Source organism: Vicugna pacos, chromosome 13 (genome assembly GCF_048564905.1).
Source record: "Vicugna pacos chromosome 13, VicPac4, whole genome shotgun sequence".
In the NCBI taxonomy this organism is placed as follows: Eukaryota; Metazoa; Chordata; class Mammalia; order Artiodactyla; family Camelidae; genus Vicugna; species Vicugna pacos.
Genome location: NC_132999.1, coordinates 52,796,692 through 52,815,772, shown reverse-complemented (window position 1 = coordinate 52,815,772; position 19,081 = coordinate 52,796,692). Strand labels below are relative to the sequence as shown.

The window sequence follows — 19,081 nt, the reverse complement described above, 5'->3', positions numbered from 1 at the left end:
TTTGCATTTCTCTGATAATTAGCAGTATTGAGCATTTTTTCATGTGCTTATTGGCCATTTGTATGTCTTCATTGGAGAATTGCTTGTTTAGGTCTTCTGCCCATTTTTGGATTGGATTGTTTTTTTTTTCTTATTAAGTTGTATGAACTGTTTATATTCTGGAAACCAAGCCCTTGTCAGTCTCATCTTTTGCAAATATATTTTCTCCCATTCCTTAGGCTGTCTTTTTGTTTTGCTTATGATTTCCTTTGCTGTTCAAAAGCTTATATGCTTAATTAGGTCCCATTTGTTTATTTTTGCTTTTATTTCTATTGCCTGGGTAGACTGCCCTAGGAGAACATTGCTAAGATATATGTCATAGAATGTTTTGTCTGTGTCTTCTTCTAAGAGGTTTATAGTGTCTTGTCTTATGTTTTTTGCCTTGTTTTTTATTTTAGAGAGAATGTTCTAATATTTCCCCATTTAGTATGTATGTGTTGTAGAATTTTTATAAATTCCTTTTTCAAGTTAAAGTTCTCTTCTATTCATAACTTATTGAGAGCTTTTTAAAAATAATAATTTGTGTTGAATTACATTAAATGCTTTCAAATAGTATCTTGAGATGATTATAAAGTTTTTCTCTTTTAATCTGTTGCTGCAGTTAATTACATATAATGATTTTCTAATATAAAATAAGCCTAAATTGTTCATTACATATGTTGGTTATGCTCTGATATCTTGTTTAGAATTATTTTATCAATATTCGTGAATAAAAAGGATCTGTAATTGTCTCGCTTTCTTCTTTTCTGGCTTTCATATTGTAATTATGGCCTCACTGAATTAGATGGTAATAATTTTTACTGTTCTCTGGAAAACGCTGAGTAAAACTGAGATAATTTGTTTCTTGGAGTCTGGTAGAACTCAGCTACAAAATCTCCTTGGCCTATTGTTTTCTTTGTGGAAAGAGTTCAACTACTGTTTTAATTTTTAAACTCAGGTTCTGTATTTCTTCTTGAGTCAGTTTTGGTCAGTTATATTTTTAGAAATGTATGCATTTAATCTACATTTTCAAATCTACTGGTATCAGGTTGCTTATAGCACTTTCTTATGGTATTCCTCTTTTCCATAATAATTGTGTATTATCTCTTTCTCCTTCTCTTTATTTTTTTTTTTTCAAATTAATCTTCCCTCAAGTTCATTGACTTTTTTAAAGGACTAACTTGTGGCTTTGATCTTTTCAATTTAATCTTTTTTTCTGTTTTGTTGATATCTGCTCTTTATAATCTCCTTTTACTTTCTTTGAGTTTCTGTTTTTTTCTGATTTCCTAAGTTGGACACTTAGATCATCAATTTTTAGCCTTTCTTTGCTGCATTCCACAATTTTTGATATACAGTGTTTTATTATCATTCAGTTCTAAGTAGTGTTTCATTTCTACTATGACTTTTCTTTGGTCCATAAGTTATTTAGGGGTGTTTTTAATCTCTAACTGTATGAGGAATTGTTTGTTCTTTTAAAAACTAGCTTGAAACTTAAAAATCAGAAAATGTGGGCTGTGCAAAGACCTGTTATTTAAAATGTGAGATTTGCTTTGTGGCCTGGTATGTGATTAATTTTTTTTTTAAATGCTTGAGTGTCCCTGAAAAGAATGTGTGTGTGTATTTTGTTTATACTGCCCTACTTTTTAATTTCAATTTATCTTGCTTTTTCTGTTTCACTTTAATGTTTTATTACTTAAAAAAATTGTTAGCTATAGCTTTTTCCTCCAAGGACGAGATCAGCATTTTCTCACACCCCTTGGTTTCTCTCTTCCCTTTCAGCCCTTATACTCTACCAACGTGTCCTTCTGCCGCCGTAACATCATGTCGAGATTGTCTGGAGTTTTCAGTTTATAGAATCGTCTTGTTCTTCTCTTTGATCTGGGAATTTTTTAAAAACATTAAACCTTACTATTTGCTTAGCTTCCACTTATCTTTAGTGTCACCTGTGGAATTTGTTTCTGTTAGTGAAGTAGTTACTTCAAAATTGTTTTTCTTTGGGGGTGGGGGTGTCTTTTTGTATAAACCTGAGCCATTGAAATGTGATTTTTGGGGTTTGGGTTTTTTATTTTTTATTAATTTTTTTTAGCCTTTAACATTTGAATGACAGTTTAGCTTGATATAAAATTCTCAGTTCAAATTCTTTTCCTTTGGTACTTTGATAAATTCAATTTGGTACTTATTCCTTTGCAAGCCATTTGGGGTTTTTTTCCCCCAGACTTTTAGAATGTTTCTGTTGTCTTTTGATATTCACTCTGATATTTCTAAGTGTGCATTTTTCCTTGTCTGTCCTGTTTGTTGTATTTGGGGCCCCTTCCAACTGTGTTTGTTCACTTTCTTCAGTTCCAAGGTTATCTTCAAATATCTCCTCCCCTGATTTATTTACCTCTCCTGGGACTCCTAACATCTAGATGTTGACACTTAGACTTCCATCTCTTTTTTTTTTTTTTTTGGCGATGTGTAATGTCATTCAATAAAATGCACAGATCTTAAGTGTTCAATTCAATGTGTTTTGGCAAATTACATTACCTTGTAACCATGACCCCAAATAAGATTAAAGAAAAAAATTCTGTCTCTCTAGCAAGTTCCATTACACCCCTTTTCGGTTTATTTTCCCTCTCAAATTGCAATCGTTATTCTGATTTCTTTTACCATACATTGGTCTTTTCTAGAGTTTCGTATAAATGGAATCATACAGCAGATACTCTTCCATGTCTGGCTTCTTTCACTTGGCATAATGTTTTTGAGATTCATCTATGTTTGCTGCCTCAGTAAAATTCTCTCCTGTTTTTGCTAAGTGGTTTTCCTCTGTATTGATATACTGCCATTGTTTATTCATTCATCCATTAGTGAACATTTAAACTGTTTCCAGTTTGGGGGTATTATAAATAAAGCTCTTGTTAACACTTAACCAATGAATCTTTGAGTAGGTGTACTTTCATTTCTTTTGAACAAATACTTAAGAGTGGAATTGCTGGATCATGTGATAAGTGTATTGTTAACTGCCAGACTCTTTTCCAAAGTCACTGCACTATTACACAACAAATGAGCAATATATCAGACTTCTGCGTTTTTCTACATTCTTGCCAATATTTGATTTTGCACATCATTTTGATTTGGTTTTAGTCATTCTGGTGGGTGTTAAACAGGTCTAATTTTCACTTACCTGATACTAAAGATGTGAAACACCATGAAATCTTGGTCATTTGTATGTTTTCTTTTTGAAGTGGCTAAGTCTCCTGCCCATTGGGTGGGCGGGGTTGTTAATCATTTTATCGTCAACTTTAGGAGTTATTTATTTATTGGATACAAGTCCTTTGTGAGCTTATATACTGTGCGTATTTTTCCCATTATTTATCTTGTCTATTCAGTTTCTTAAGGGTATCTTTTGATGAGCAGAAATTTAAAATTTTGATGAAGTCCCATTTATCAAAAAATTCTACTGAAGTTGGGACTCCTTGCCTGCCCTAAGGTCGCAAAGATACCTGCTTATGTTTTCTTCAAGAGGCTTTATGGTTCTGGCTTTTATAATTAAATTTATAATCCATTTCAAATTAATGGAGTAAGATTGAGGTGGATGTTTTAAACTTTTTGCTGATGTCTTACCCTTTTGTTCGTATTTTCTATTTCTTAATCCTTCCTGGCTTCTTCCTGGAAATATTCCTCCATCTGATACCCCAGTTCCCTATTTCATTCCTGAGGTATCCATTCTACAGTTCATTCTGTTATGTCTGTTATTTTGACTAGTTTTTCACGTAGAATATTTCCACTTGGGTCCCATAACATTTTTATGTTCTGTTTTGTATCACTAATATCTTTCCTTATTTCCTTGCCGTGTTCCCAATGCTTATTTTTAAATTCTCAGTCCGTCTGTTGAACAGGGACAATTCCGGTGGTATCTCTAATCAGTTAGTGTTTCTTTTGAAATCATCGGACTCCTCAGATTCCCTGTTCTTTAACCTGTGAGCTCATTCCTCGGAGGGTTTCAGCTGTTCTGTCTGGTGCTGCATATCTGGGTAAGAATCCAGGCCTGACCCTAGTCTCTGTCAGCACTGATGAGCCCAAGGAGATGACAGTCCGAGTGGAGACCCCCAGGCGCCAGAACCACATAGTTCCTCACCGGACTGCACATTGCCAGTCCCCCTCCCCGAGTAACTAACTGCACAGGATTGAGCCTCTTTTTCCAGATCCCAGAAGGAAGCAGCCAGGGGAGGGGGCTGTCTGCCTAGGTCAGAATCCACTAGCCTCCTGGTCTGGAAGAGAAGGGATGGTGGAGTGACTGTGGAGGCCTGTTCCCTCTTGATTTCTGGAATTCTGCACTGCCCTGAATTCACTCTGGCGGACACTCATGCCATCTTCCTGGGCTGCGTGTGTCCAAGTGAGAATGCTGGCCTCGGTTTCTCTAGGGCAAATGGGCATGTGGCAGGGCGGGGGGCTTGTGCTGGGGAAGGCTTGATGCAAAAGAGGCAAGAGCAGAGCTCAAATCCGATTTTCTCTTCTACAGTATTCTCCACCCCCTAAAGACTAGCCCTGCCCCTGCTCCTGGGGCTGCATCCACACCCCCTACCCCAGCACACACATTTAAAACCCCCTTCCTTCTCCCCAGGAGATTCCGTTTTCTCCATGATTTTCTAGGATGAGTGGTTCTATTTTTGCTCTATTGTTACTCTGGTGTTGATTTGAGGAAGAGGGGTCAGGAGCGATATGTCTTCCCTCACTGTGAGTTCTAAGGGAAACCCTCACCCCCACCGCATCACCAGCCAGAGCACAAAGGCTTCAAAAGAAAAGTAGCAACTAGAGATAGCATTGGAGTCAGCGACGACGTTAGGACAGATAGACTAAGAGGTTTAAATTAGCATTAGAAACATACAAAAGAAATAAGGAAAAATATTGGTAACATAAAATGGAATAAGAGAAATATTAAATAATAAAAGAATCATGTGGAAATATGAAATATGGCTTAATATGAAAAACCAGCCTTATCTGTTCCTGCCCCAACCTTTGCATGCACCTCACAGCTCACTATTCTCCAAAAAAAAAGACTTCATGGCCTCCAGAGCTTTGCATGGGCTGTTCCCTCTGCTTAGTCTGCCTTTGCTGCATTTCTGCTGGAAAAATTCTGATGCCATCCTGAGGACTCCTTCCCTGAAGGCCTCTAATCGTCAGTGTGATACTTAGTGATGCCGTGGGGTTCTGGAGTTTGGAAACCAGGATGCTTGTCTTGTTCAACTAACTGACTGTGTGACTTTAGGAAAGTCACACTACTCTCTGGACCTTAGGCTTCTGCTGGGAAAAAATGAAAGTGTTGGGTTAGATTATTCCTAGAGTCCCCTTCACTTCTGACAAGCTGGTGCGGAGGTTACAATTGAAGGTTTTAGACTTAATTGCTGTGTTTCAATGAGCAGTTATTTCAACTCGTAAAGTCTCATTTCCTAACCTAGCATAATAGTTAAGACCTTATACTTTGGGGTTGGACAATTTGGGTTCATAATCCCAACTCTGCCACTTGCCTGCTGTGTGACCATAGGCAAGTTATTTAGCCTCTCCGTGCTTTTTTTTCTCTTCTCTAAAATAGGGTTGATACTAAGAGTGCCTACCTCAGTGTAAGAGCACAATGAATGCAGCTGTTGTTCTGCTGGTGGTGGTTGCTCACCATTATACAGACTTCATTCCACTCAACAAATTCTTGATATTTGTCTGCTGCTGGACTCTGCTAAATGCTTTCTAAAATTCTACATAATTTTATTGCTTAATGGATACTCTCCACTGCACTTTATCTTTAAAACAACTTCGCAAGAAGAGGATGACTAACCCTGTTTTTCAGATAGGGAGCCTGCAACTCCAGACATAAAGTCACTTTCAAAGCCGTATTGCCAGGACTTAACCCCATATTCACCTCCTCTGTGGCCAAGATCTTTCCACTACACCACAGTGTTCAGAAAGATTAGACTGGGGTTTGGGGGATTACAGAACAAATCCAGATAGAAAGCTCTGTGAGAAGTTCCCCCCTCCCCCTTACACATGTACTCCGGCTGTCCGCCTGCCCTAGGCTGTCCGCAGGATGTCTTTTGTAGGTTTCATGCAAATGCAGGTTTAGTGATGGGCCAGAAGTTAATTGAGGAGGCAGAACCAGGGTGGATTGGACAATTAGGGGCTCATATGACCTGGGATAGGGAGCCAAAGGGGCTCTGGGAAAGAGAGCAGTACTCTTGAAGGACACAGAGTCAGCAAAGAGGAGGACTGAGATTCGACAAGCCCAGAGCTGAAGCTGGAGGGCGAAGCCCGCAGAAGCAGATGCTGGTCTTGCAGTCCCAGAGGGTGGCCCTGGGGCTGAACCCCAGCGCCGTCGTGTACTCCTGCAGGTTGGGACGTGTGGCTTTACCTCTCAGAGCCTACAAGAGGGCTTCCAGTACCATTTGGTAGAGTTAGGGGAGAGGGCCTGTGGAAGCCCAACACCCCTCGGCTCCCGCACCAGCATCTCAGTCCCGCGGCTGGTTAGATTGGCATGCGTGGACTTGATTTAATCCTGAAGCCTCAGTTCCCTGATTTGCAATTTGGGAATCACATTCTCAGCTGTGTGGGATTATTTCACGGCTGCAGCGAGATGATTTCTTGGTGAGACCTTCTCTGACCTCTCTATTTAAAACTGTAAACACTGCCTCTCCTCCCCGCCTTTCTTCTCCATCTCACTTTCCACCACCTGGCATCCTATTGATTTTACCTATTTTCCTGTTGCCTGTTCTCCCCGCCAGCAGGGATTTGAGCACCTAGAACAGCCTCTGGCCTCTAGTAGGTGCTCAATAAACAGTGGTCAAAGGAAGTTTGATTGAATAACATCTAGAGAAGACCCTAGTGCGCAGGGGATGTTGAGGTGGTGTCATTTGGATCTTAGAGATACAAGGCAGAGGCACCAGAGAGGCCAGGACAGCTTAGTTGGGGTGCCAAGTGTTACCCATGAAAGCATTTGGAGCCTGGATTTCAGGATGGCGGCTGGCCCCTGTCTGGCCACAGCCTGTAAGAGGGGAGCCTCGTGGGACAGTAAAGCTGGATAGGCCTGAGTGCTGGACTTTTCATGGAGCCAAGACCCTTGGGCAAACAGGAAGCCCATGATACTTGGCTTTCCTGTTTTCTTTAGCTTTTTGAAACATTCTGATTGCCCCTACATGGTGCAAACTACCTCAAAGAAATGACAGTCCCAGCACCATCCTGGACTCCCCAAAAGCCTAGGGGAAAAAAAACAGTGGGTTTGGAGCCAGGCAGATGTGAGGGCCTGGCCTGGCCCTGGCCCTACCCCTCTTTAGTAGAGAAATGTTGGGCAAGTCACTGCCCCTGAGTCTCTGTCTCCTCCTCTGTGAAATGGGTGTAGCAGTATCCCACTGTATGTCAACCTCCTAGGGCTTTGGGTAAAATCCAGTAATAATGTGTGTTGTGACCAATCATCATTAGACTGAAGGGCCTCAAAGGCAGAGGTTGTACCTGTAGCCCTTAGCCAGAGTCAGGCACACAGCAGATACTTGGAACCTGGTGGCCAAGGAGTTGTTAAACTCAACTGACAACAACCTATTGGAAAGGGAAGGTCTGAGTCCTGCAAGCAGTATGGCTTTTCGGCAAATCCTGCCCAAAGACCTCCTACAATTCTACAAGTTTATAGATTCCAAGAAAACCTAACTTGTATTAACTGTCCTCATTTTACCAAGCACTTGAAATTTACTGACCCGTCTTTAGCTTGTTTGTAAGTTTTCTCCTTTGGTAGAAACAGCTGGCTGAGTGACAAGATGTGGTTGCTTACAGTGTAAGGAACTGAGAAAAACTAGCTGAACTGGAGTTCTGAGATCAGACTCTGTGTTGTAATTAGCTCATGTAACTGGGATATTCAGTGACAGGCTTCAGGCATGGCTGCATCCAGGGGCTCAAGCAATGTCATCAAAAACTCAGATTCTCTGCATCTCTCTATTCCACCTTCTGAGAGCTTGCTTTGTCTTCAGGCTCCACATGGTGCCCTCCCCACCAGCCCACACCCTCACAACACAATAAGCTGGAGTCTTCCAGCTTAAGCCAATCAGGAGCCACCTGGAGCTGCTGGGGGTAGGATCAATCCTACCCAAACCACAGGCGGAAAGGAAGAGGATCCTTTCCCAAGGAAACTGTGGTATTGTTAGGAAGGGTGGATGGATTCTGGGTGGCCAAAAATTACAGCAAATATCCACTACAGTCATCAGAAGAGGAAGCAGAAAGCCATAGAAACATCTGCATAGCACTTTACAGTTTGCAAAGTTCCTTCCCTCCCAAGAAGCCAATACTGGAAGCAGAATGACATTTATTATCCCTGCATTACAATGAGAAAACGGCCCTTGAGTAATTGGTCAGGACTCTGACTTGTAACCCTGAGCTGTCCCCACCCATTTCAGCCTCTTTGTGTGAAATTATAAACCAGGGCGGGCTGACCAGGGCAGGTGGGGGCCAATGTGACTGAAGCCCCTCCCTTTAAGGAGGGAGCACCCATTCTAGATGCGAGAGGTCCTGAGGAGGCTGCAATCATGTGAAAGCCCAAATGGAGCTGGTCTGAGGGCAGAGGGAGCAGCCTGACGTGAGGACCGGTCACAGGGCTGGGCGCACACAATGGGAGTCCTGCAGTGCTCTCACACACACACACACACACACACACAGAGGCAGAGGGAGATCATGTGGCACACTGACGTGGGGCTCCCTGTTCCGGAGGTGGCCAAGGCATCAGGGGTCTGCCTTTTGTGATAGTGACAGTTATGGAGGTTGTCCTGGCATGTGACTGGGATGGGGGTAGCAAGCACACTGGATGTGGAGCCAGACAGGCCTGGCCTGCATCCCAGCTCTCCCACGTGGTTGCTGTGTGACCCTGCACCTCCCTCCCCCTTTCTGAGCCTCAGTTTTCTCTTCTGACCCAGAGCTGATAATTCCCATCTCACTGGGTTCTTGGAACCCAGCGCATAGTAGGTGCTTCATTAAGAGTTTCTCCCCTTCCCTCTTCGTAGTGTCCTGTTAACAGCTGTGTGATCCTGGCCAAGTTACTTAACTTCTCTGTACAATGGGAGCAAGATAGCACCTACCACATGGTGCTGTGAGGATTAGACGAAATAATGCCTGTAAAGCACTTAGAACAGTGCCTGGCAAACTTGTTACCACTCCTAGTACTAGCTAACATTTATTTTGAGTGTTTAATATGGACCCAGCCCTGGGCCTTTATCTCATTATTTGCTGTGAAATTCTAGTGATATAGGCCCTCACTGTGATTATCCCCATTGGACCTCTGAGAAAACAGGCCCAGAGGGGAAGTGACATGCCCAGGGTCACAAAGCCAGTCAGCAATGGCAGCTCTGCTCAGCTGTGCACCCTTGCATGGGACCCTCACCTCCGTGGGCCCATGTTTCCTGTCCAGGGGTCGGGGCACATCCCTGCCCTGGGCCTCCCGGGGTCACCGTCAATATCAAGTGCAGTAGTGCCAGGAGCCTCCACCGGCTGGAAGGTTCTCTGGGAAGGGGAGGAGCACTGTTATCATGGGCCCAAGGCAGCGACACCTGTCTCTGGGAACATCTGTATACTCCCTGTTCTGACGCAAGCCGGACATTCGAGAAACGCGACACATGCCACCCAGGGATACTGCTTGTGTTGGCTGCGGCCCAGAAGGCTACAAGTGCACGGCCTATTTCCCTGAAGTCCAGAGCTGCCTCAGCCTCCTCCTACAGGGCCTGTGTGGGGCCATCTGTGGAAGAGAGGTTTCCTCTCCTAGGGGAAGGCTGCCAGGGTTCGTGGGGCACTGGGGGCGGGGACTGGGAAAAGCCATGGTGGTCCCGTGTCTTACGTGAGGACCAGCTGGAGTAGGTGCTCGTAGGGGAGGAGAGTTCTATCCAGGGTCACTGTCCTGTCCAGGAGTGGAGCCCAGTCTCCAGCCAAGGTCCTCCCCTCCCCGCACTGCACGTCCCAGGTGGTCCCCACTGCAGGGCAGGCCACCTGTGGTGCAAATCAAGGACTTGGACTCAGTCCTAGATGTGACTCTCGGCCACTCTCTTACGTGTGGCCTCCGGCAAGTCACCTCACCGCTCTTGCATAAAGGGGTGGATAAGAGGAAGTACTCCCTCAACGGCTATGATGCATATATAATAAAATTACATTTGGGAAGAGTGCAGAAGTGAGTATGAGTCAAATGGTAGCTTTGTGTAATCCTTTCATCTACACATATGCGATGTACGCATTGCAGGTAGAATAAATGTGGTTTGTTTCCACTCTTACCAGCTGCTTTAGTTTACACTTGGCCCTGGGAGACAAATGTCCACAAGTGATTTTGCATTCTGGCTTGGTCACTTACTGGTTGTGCAACCCTAGGCAAGATACTTAACTCTCCATTTTGTCACCCGTAAAATGGAGATAATAATAGTGCATGTCTAATTGGTTGTTGTGGATATTGAATGAGTTAATATAGGTAAAGTGTTTAGAACAATGCCTGGCACCTAGCAAGCGCTATGAAAAGGTATGCTGTTATTAATTAATGAATACAAATGACAGTGTGTAAAATAAGGGTATTTCTAGAATAGTCTCAGTTTGAAATATTCTTTTCATTTGCTAGAAATCATGGTTGTCTGGAATTCCAAGACATTGTCATCCATGCTGTGCCTCACAGACTGCCTCGGGCTTCTGGTAATAGCCCCTCAAATCCTAGCTGTTTAGTGAAGAGACCCCTCCCTGCTGTTGATTGCTGTGTGACCCTGGGAAGGTTGTGTACCCTCTCTGTGCCTTCCTTTTCTTGTTGTTCATTGTGAGAGCAAGGATGGGATGGCTTTGTCTCCTGGTACCAGAGGGGCTCCTGCTGAAGCACTGCTGAGTGAGGTGCCTGAGTGCAGGGGGTGGCAATCACCTCGGGGACACATAACATGTGCTCTGCCCCCACTCCACTCAGCTTGTGGGCTTGTCCCAGAGCAAGGTGGCCTGGGACAGAACATGTCCTGTCCATGGGATGGTGGGAAACTGTATGCCCATCCCTGACCTTCCGCTGCCTGGGTGCTCCAGCCACCCCAGGCGCAGGCATGTTGTCTCCGGGCCTCCCTCCCCCACTTCCCTGCTGCCAGCTCTCCTCCCACCAGCTGAACCTTGACTGGCCTCAGTCCTCTGCCCACAGAGCCAGTTTGTGGCATCAGGACTGTCCAGGCGTCCCAGGGAGCCCCAGAGAAATCTTGGACTCCCAGAGACCCTTGGGGCTTCTGATTCCAGCTCTGCTGTGTGGTCTTGGGCGAGGGGCCGACCGTCTGAGCTTCAGAATCCTTCCCTGCAAAATGGGCTGGCGAGGAGGCATGTAAGTGAGGCAGGGCATGCCAAGCACCTGCTCCGGACCAGAGGCTGAGCTGAGGGAGCAAAGCCCTCTGAGGTCGGTCCTGGCTGCCTCCCTGCCCTCTATCACCAGCTGCCTCTAAATACTCTAAACACTGCATTTCTGCCTCCTTGCTTTTGCACATTCGGGATCCTTCCAGCCCGGCTCCCCACCCCCACCCCCGCCCCCAGGGAGCCTTCTGGGCTGGCCCTGGTTGTTCTCTCTCTCTTTTTCCTTCAAGAGGAAAAGAAAGCGCCAGGCTGCCTGGTGGGATGTTTGTGTTTATGTGTGTGGGAGAGTGAGTCCTGGTCCTCTCAGGAAACATGGTGCCCTTTGTCTATAGGAACTGGGACCTCCACCCCTCAATTAACAGCCCCCGCCAAGCGCAGGTGCACAGGAGCCAGGTAAGCTTTTTGGTTTTCAGACCCTTGGAGTTAGAAAGACTTTGTGGAGCCTTCCAGGCAGGCAGCCTGCGGTGAGGCCAGGGGTGAAGGGCTGCTGGCCGAGTGGGCAGAGAAGGATCTGTCGGTTCTCAGCTCCAGCCCCTCACCTGCCCACTTGCCCCTCAGTCCATCCTCCCTGCCCTGTGATCATGGCTGCTGGGTGACATACATTGCCCACTTACCATGTCCCAGGCTCTGTGTTAAGCCTTTCTGGGTAATAACTCATATAATACTTACAACGACCCTAGGGCTTCCATTCTTCTCCCACTTTGCAGATGAGAAGCCTGAGGCACAGGGAGGTGGGGTCCCTGGCAGAGGCAGGATCTGAACCTGGAGGCCTGGCTCCACAGCTCACTCTTCCTGCTGCTGAGCTGCCTCACCATTGACCCACCACCCTTCCACCCACCTCCGGGCATTCCTGCCCGGCCAGGCTGGCCGTGCACTGGGCTCTGCTGGCCGCGCCCCTGCCGCCATCCGCCATCTGCAGAGTGAGACCCCTGCCCTCTAGGAGCTCATGCCGTGGTGAGGAGGTGACCACCCACGATTCTCTAAGACTGATAAATGTGACCAAGGTCTTGAGCGCCCGGGTTCTGGGAGCTTGGGGAGAAGCCATGTAACTACTATCATCTGGGCTGTGGCGGGGGTCGAGGGCAGCCTATCAGAGCTGAGGTCGAGGGGGAAGGGTGATGGAAGGACTTTATCGGGTGGACAGCAGGGAACATTCCAGACCAGTTCCAGACAAGGGAACGCAGTGTGCAGAGGTGCTGAGGCTGGAGGTGCTCAGGGGACAGCTGGCATCTCCTCAGAGCCCTAAAGATGCAACGGCTTGGCAGCAGGCAGGGCTGACAGCAAGGCTTCCTGGGCACTCCCCCATCTGCTGAGATGGGGTGCTGTCAGTGGCTAGAGGTCTGAGCCTTGCTCCATCCCAGCACCTGGCCCACCGCCCTCTGGGGAAGTCCCTCCTTGGGTCTGACCTGCAGCCCACTCTGACCATCACACATTCTTTCCAGAGCCCTTTACCCAGAGGCTGCTTTATGGCAGCCGTAAATAGCTTCTGTCAGTGAATGAATAAAGTCCCGGCCAGCAAGGCTTGCCAGAGACACTGGGCTTGGCTGAGAGAGTGATTCCATTCCCCCTCTCTCTGACCCTGCAGCTGAAATGTTCCTGGACTAATCTTTAACTGCACTCTCTCCCTGAGCAGCTGCTGCAGCCCAGTTGGGTGCTGCAGGACCCCCTCCCATCCCCATCCCATTGCCCCCACCCACCGGAAGCACAGGAAGCATTCAGCTTTTCTCTTCAGTCAGAGCTCCTTAAAAGAGCCCAGAGGGCCCAGCTAACAGCCCAGAAGGCACTGGCTCCGGGCTGATTCTGATTGTTCCCTGTGTGTGTCTATGGAGAGTAGCAGCTGGGAGACCCCGGGTAAGTCTTTCATCTTCTTTAGGCCTCAGTCTTCCCATCTGGGCAATGGGCCAATCTCTAAGGCAATGTTTCCCAAACTAATCTGTTCTTAGAATAACTTGCCAGGCCCTGCCCTAGGAGATCCTGACTGAATAGGTCTGGGATGGGGGAACTAGGAATGAATGGAGGGAGCAGTTGCTTGTCTTCTTAATCTTTTTTTAAATTTGAATATAATCACCGTGATAGCTTTTACTTCCCATCACTCCCTTAACTCAGATCTCATCAGATCCTTATCACACCTAAAGGTACAGGCAGGGTGGGAGTTACTAGCCCCTGGATTGATTTTTACATATATACACACTTCTGACTGCCTCCTAGATCATTGTAAGAATATGTCCATCACCCCAGAAATTTCCATCATACACTTCCTACTCTTTACATCTCACTTGGGATTGGGGCCTTTTTTCACAATCACCCTAAGTGATTTTTGTGGTCTGGTGCATTTGGGAAAATCTGCTCAAAGGACCTTCCCCAGCCCAGACATTCTTGGACTGTGACCTCTAGACCAGGACTCCCCAAGGACAAATAACTGTCCCCCTGGGCCCACCAGTTACAGCTAGTGAGCACAGGTGAGGCTCCTTGAGGTCTCACATCAATTTATTAGGCTGGTAAGTGGGTGATCCTTTCAGGGTGTCCCAGGCCTGAGAGCTGAGTGAGGTGGGGAGGGTCTCTGGGTGAGCTGTGGTGGAGAGAGCCTGAAGCAGGGGTGGCCCCTGGTAGGTCCCGTGTGAAGTCCTGAGCAGGGCTTGGCTCAGGACCTGCCATCTGTGTGACCCTGGGTCATCCTTGCCACGGCCCCCTGGGTCTTTATTTCTTCACCTGGAAAGGGGGACGACTGTATCTAGCTCTCAGTGTTGGTAATAAGTATTCAAGTAAGATGGCGTATGTCATACTCTGCACCTGGCCTGACTTAGGGCTCTCCTGAATGGGAGATGAATGTTAGACTGATAAAGCAGCAGGCTTCAGAGATGCAGGGAGTGACCCAACATCACACAGCTGGGAAGTGATGGATGTAGGACTTGGACCAGATTTGCTGGCTGTGTGTCAGCTGACTTCCCTGATAACCCTCTGTCTCCCCATCTGTTGATGAGGCTGTTGACCCCACCTTGCCTGTATCACTAGGATATGGTGAGGATCTGATGCAATTTGAGGATCTGATGCAATTTGAAGATCTGATGCAAAGTGAGAAAGAGAAATGTTTAATGGAGTAATGTGATTGGTTTCCTGTTTTCATGGTGAGCTTGGTGGCATTTCTGGGGCCAGGAATAGGGTCCCTTCCTTGGCACCAAGAGGTTAAAACATCTCCCTCCAACCTTGGGTGCTTTGTACTATGGGATCTGAGGTGTCCCAGGAGGCAGGAAGTGTAACTAGAAAAGGCCTGGTCACATAGACACACAGCTGGGTTGGCCTCCGGATTGTGTGTGTGTCCAGTGGCTTCACCTCTCTGAGCCTCAGCTTCTGAATCTGTAAGAAGCAAACCATAATCACCATCCTGACTTCATGTGATGTTGTTGGAACCCATGAGAGAATGGAAAAGGGGGAGGGGACACTTTGGAAGCAGAAAGGGCCCCTCCGGGCAGGTGGCAGCTCAGCTACGTCCAGCCTTTGTGTGCTGACCCTCTGGTGATGGCTGGCTTTGGGCCAACACCTGGCTGAGACTTGACTGAGGCCTCCTTGCTGCCCTGAGGGGCTGGTGCTGTCCCAGTTCTGACATAGGGCAGGGGCTGGGGTTCCAGCTGTGGAAGCTGGCAGATCTGGGTTCAAATTCCAACTCCATCATTGCACCTCTGAGCTTCAGTTTCTTTATCTGTGAGTGGGGATGCTAGTAGCTAGCTCCCATGGGGCCTGGCACACAGTTGGTGCTCAGTAAGAACAGTGCCTCTTGACTGAAGAATCGTGCTGTACACCAGAAATTGACACGACATTGTAAGCTGACTTTAACTCGATAAAAAACTATATTAAAAATAAAAAAAACTTTAATGAACAGTGCCTCTTATTCTAGGTATGGGTTCACCCCTCTGGCTGGTTCATCACAGACTCAGGCTCCTGGGCTTGTAAGTGGGATGGAGTGGCCACTGCTGCAGGGGGAAATACAATCTTGGCCCCAGCTAGGGCTTCCTTTCCTTCTGTGCTTTTATCCCACAAGGTGCCGAGCACAATGACTGGCACACAGTAGGTGCTTTTTCCTACCGTGGCCCGTCAGGACTCTCCAAGAGGACAGAGACGGGGTCTGTCCTGATCCCCACTGAGTCCTTAGCACCTAGAAGAGAGCCAAGTATCCAGCAGGTACTCAGTAAATGTTTGGGGATGTAGAATGAATGAAGATGAATGAACAAGCCTCAGGTTGAGAAAGACTCAGCTGGGGGAGGGGAGCTTCGTGGGTTGTCCTCCTCCCCTTTCATCCCTCCTGGGCTAATCCCCAAAGATTAACCCTGGGGACAAAACCAGGTCACGTCCACTGACCCCGCTTTGGCGCAAGCATCCAAGGCTAGTGTGACTGTGTACAGGGTGCCGTGGCTGCTCCGTGGGGCCCTGTTCACTCAGGATGGCTCTCCTGTCCCCCACCCTGGACGTGGTCCTCACAACAGTCCTCAGCCTCCTCCTCTTGGCGCTGACCTTCAGCCTGGTGTGCTTCTTCACCTGCCGCCTGGCCAGGCCACTCAGGTAGAACTCACCCTGGCCCAACTCCCTCCCCTGCCAGGTCTCCTGCCCTAAATTTTATCTGGCTTCTGTTTGCTCTTGTGAGATAGAGAGAGGATGAGCACTAGTCTCTCTCCCTCTCCTTGGTGGGGAAACCGAGGCCCAGGGAGGTTGAGTCAGCCTGGAGTTCAGTTGCACTTGGCCGTAGATGAGCTGAGATCCTTTGCTCAATTTCCTAGACTGTAGAATAGAAGCTAACAATACTTGTGAGGATTAAGTGAGATCACAGATGTAAACAGTTGTTAGCACAAGGCTGGGTACAATGTGAGTCTCCAAGAAGTGGTAGTGATTTTTATCAGTCCTATTATTCTGTCGTTTGTCCTGGACCTTTTGAGACCCAGCCCAGAGCTGGCTTTCTGCCCACTCCAAGGGGCTCCGGTGCCCTCTGTCCCAGGATGCTGAGTCAGTCTTCAGGGCCAAGGCCCAGCCTCTGCTCCCTCCCCTGACCCGCCAAGTCACTGCTCCTCCTCCAGGGCCAGAGCCCAGCCAGGGCTTCTGCACACTTGTCATGAATAATCAGGGCACGTAGCTGGGAGCCTGGCAGAGACGGTTGGGCTGGGAGGTGGGGAGCGATGGGACTGGCACGCACCCGGAGGCGCCATTCTGAACTGGTAGGGCATTGGCAGAGGGTGGTGGGCAGCCGGGGCCCGCAGAGCCCCAGACTGGGCCCCATGGAGCCCATCACTCAGGGCTGCTGGAGAGCAGACTTGGAGCCTCTGAGTGGGGGTAAGGGCCGAGAGGGGGAGCCAGCAGGGGAGACTCTGGCTTCTGAAGGGTTTCCTAGGTTTCCTCCTTTCCAGGAGGAGGCAATGGGAGAAGGTACCTGTTTGTCTCCAGAACAGGCCTTTCTCAATGCCACATCCCTGGGGCCAAAATTCAGAGCATTCCAGCCTGAATCATGGGGCTTTTCATTAAGTTAACATTCACTGAGCTGCTTCTATGTGCACGGGGTTGGGGATTCCGAGATGGGGAAGGTGATCTTTAGTCTCACAAAGCGTCAGGCTAACAAAGAGAGGCAAACGAGTAAGAATAATCATGCAGGATAAGGGCTGGATAAGCTCTTTAGATCTCCCGGGGCTCCCCTTCACTTTTATTTTTCCTTATTTATGAATTTGTTTTGGACCCGAGGTTCAGAGAGAATTGAGTAAGTTGAGTAAGTTGTATTTCTCACTGCATGGCGTACTATCATGAGGTCAGTTATCTTATTTATTAATCTTCTCCTTCATCCCTGCTCCCCAGTACCAAGCCCACCAACTCCCCAAAGGCCCCCACGCTGAATTTGTCAGTGTCCTTGCAAGTTAGGCCGTGTTGTGTATAGGAGTGTGGTTTCCATTGACATACAGGGTACAGCAATCCTGTGTTTTTAAGCTCCACCCATGCTACTGTTTTAACTTCTAGTTTTAATACCACTACCACATAGATACTGCCTCCACCACTCTTTACAACTTCCTTCCCTAGGCTGTGGACCTAGAGGTTGCCCCCAGGGCTTTATAATCATCATAAACTGGCGTTAAAGGGAATATGCCAAAAATTTCTCCAATAAATATGATGGTTCTGTAGGGTTTTTCTTATATAAAGTTTTTATCAAGTTAAAGAAATTCTTTTCAATTCCTGGTTTTCTGAGGTCTTTTCTCATAGTTGTCTATTCCTCATTCCCTCTTCTCAGATGATCTTGTCAAGTTTCTTTAAGGCTTTAAACGTCACCTACATACCCATGGTCCCCAAGTGTATACCTCTAGTCAAGACCTCTTTCCTAGATGTCAGATGCCTATATCCAACTGTCCATTTGATGTCACTACTTCTACGGGACACCTCAAACTCAGTAAGTCCAAAACTACGTTCCTGATTTTCGCCCACCAAATCTAATCTATCTCATACCTCAAAACACCCCAAATGCTGAAAGTCTGAATTCTTCTCTTCAAAGATCAGGAACAAGGCAAGGTTTTTCACTCTTCCCTCTCCTATTCAACATAGTGCTGGAAGACCTAGCCAGTGCAATAAGGCAAGAAAAAGAAATAAAAAGCATACAGATTGGATAGAAAGAACTAAAATTGTCCCTATTTGTCAATGACATGTTTGGCTACATCAGATGGTGAAGAATCCACAAACATACACACAAAACTAGAACCAGTGAGTTTAACAAGGTCACAGAAGGGCAAAACATAAAAATCAATTCTATTTCTATATACTAGCAATGAACAGTTTAAAACAATGCTATTATAAAAGCTCCCCGCCAAAGTGAAATACAACAGTATTAACCTAACGAAACACGTATAGGATTATATGCTGAAGACTGCAAGAACTAAATGCACAGAGACATACTATGTTCATGATTGGAAGCCTGAACATTGCAGAGATGCAAACCTTCCCCATATTGATCTACAAATTTAATACAACATCAATTGAAACCATAGTGATGGAGAAGAGAGCAGGGGTTGCCAGGTATAGGCATGGGGGAGCTTCTGTGAAAACAGAGACCACACAAGAGTTTTGGGGGTGGTAGAACTCTTCTGTATCCTAATTGTGGTAGAGGTTACATGAATCTATACATGTGTTAAATTTTAAAATCTTCATCCTACAGTTGGCGAACGTGAAGCCCCACCTTTGGAAGGGTCACCGTGGTAACCTTGTTGCTAATTCTGGAATCAGCAGCTCTGTGGTTAGAGTTCTGCTCTGCTACCTGCTTGTCTGTAGCCTTGGACAAGTCATTTTTCCTTTCAGAGCCTTGTTTTTCTCATCTACAAAGGAGCTCATACGTCCCTCTCTGTCTACTGCATACGTTATTATGGTGAAAGACTTTATAAAAGGTGAACATTTCTTCTATGTCCTTTATGGATTGTTTATATAAGCTCTCAGAGGATAGTGTTTTTATTTTATCAAAGTGTAACATACATACACAAAATGTCTATATCCTAAATTGACAGTTTGTTGGACTTTCAGACTGAACTCACCCATGTAACTAGCCCCAGGTCAATCAACAGAATTTATCAGCACCTTGTACCTTCCCTGTGCCACAACCCCCTACCCCGAGTGCAGCCTTTATCCTGTCTTCTAACACCCTTGGTTGGTCTTTATACTTTTTAAAAAAAATTTTTAATCAAACTGTAGTTGACATACAATATTATATGTT

General features: G+C 46.6%; 1 protein-coding gene across 10 annotated transcripts in view; it reads left to right on the top strand.

The window, feature by feature from the left end:
• Nucleotides 1-19,081, top strand: part of ALPL (alkaline phosphatase, biomineralization associated) — a 54,573-nt gene that overhangs the window by 14,922 nt on the left and 20,570 nt on the right. For 3 of the 10 annotated variants that reach the window (XM_072975180.1, XM_072975179.1, XM_072975178.1), the window contains 4 exons: nt 10,613-10,683; nt 11,694-11,754; nt 17,618-17,773; nt 18,533-18,758. The exons of 4 other annotated variants lie outside the window; for them this stretch is intronic. In XM_072975180.1, coding sequence (XP_072831281.1) covers nt 17,618-17,773; nt 18,533-18,758 — 382 coding nt within the window. In that variant the 5' untranslated portion in view covers nt 10,613-10,683; nt 11,694-11,754. Of the gene's footprint in view, nt 1-10,612; nt 10,684-11,693; nt 11,755-13,192; nt 13,213-17,617; nt 17,774-18,532; nt 18,759-19,081 lie in introns of those variants that run through there. 3 more of the 10 variants (XM_072975183.1, XM_006196736.4, XM_072975181.1) reach the window with 3 other exon arrangements.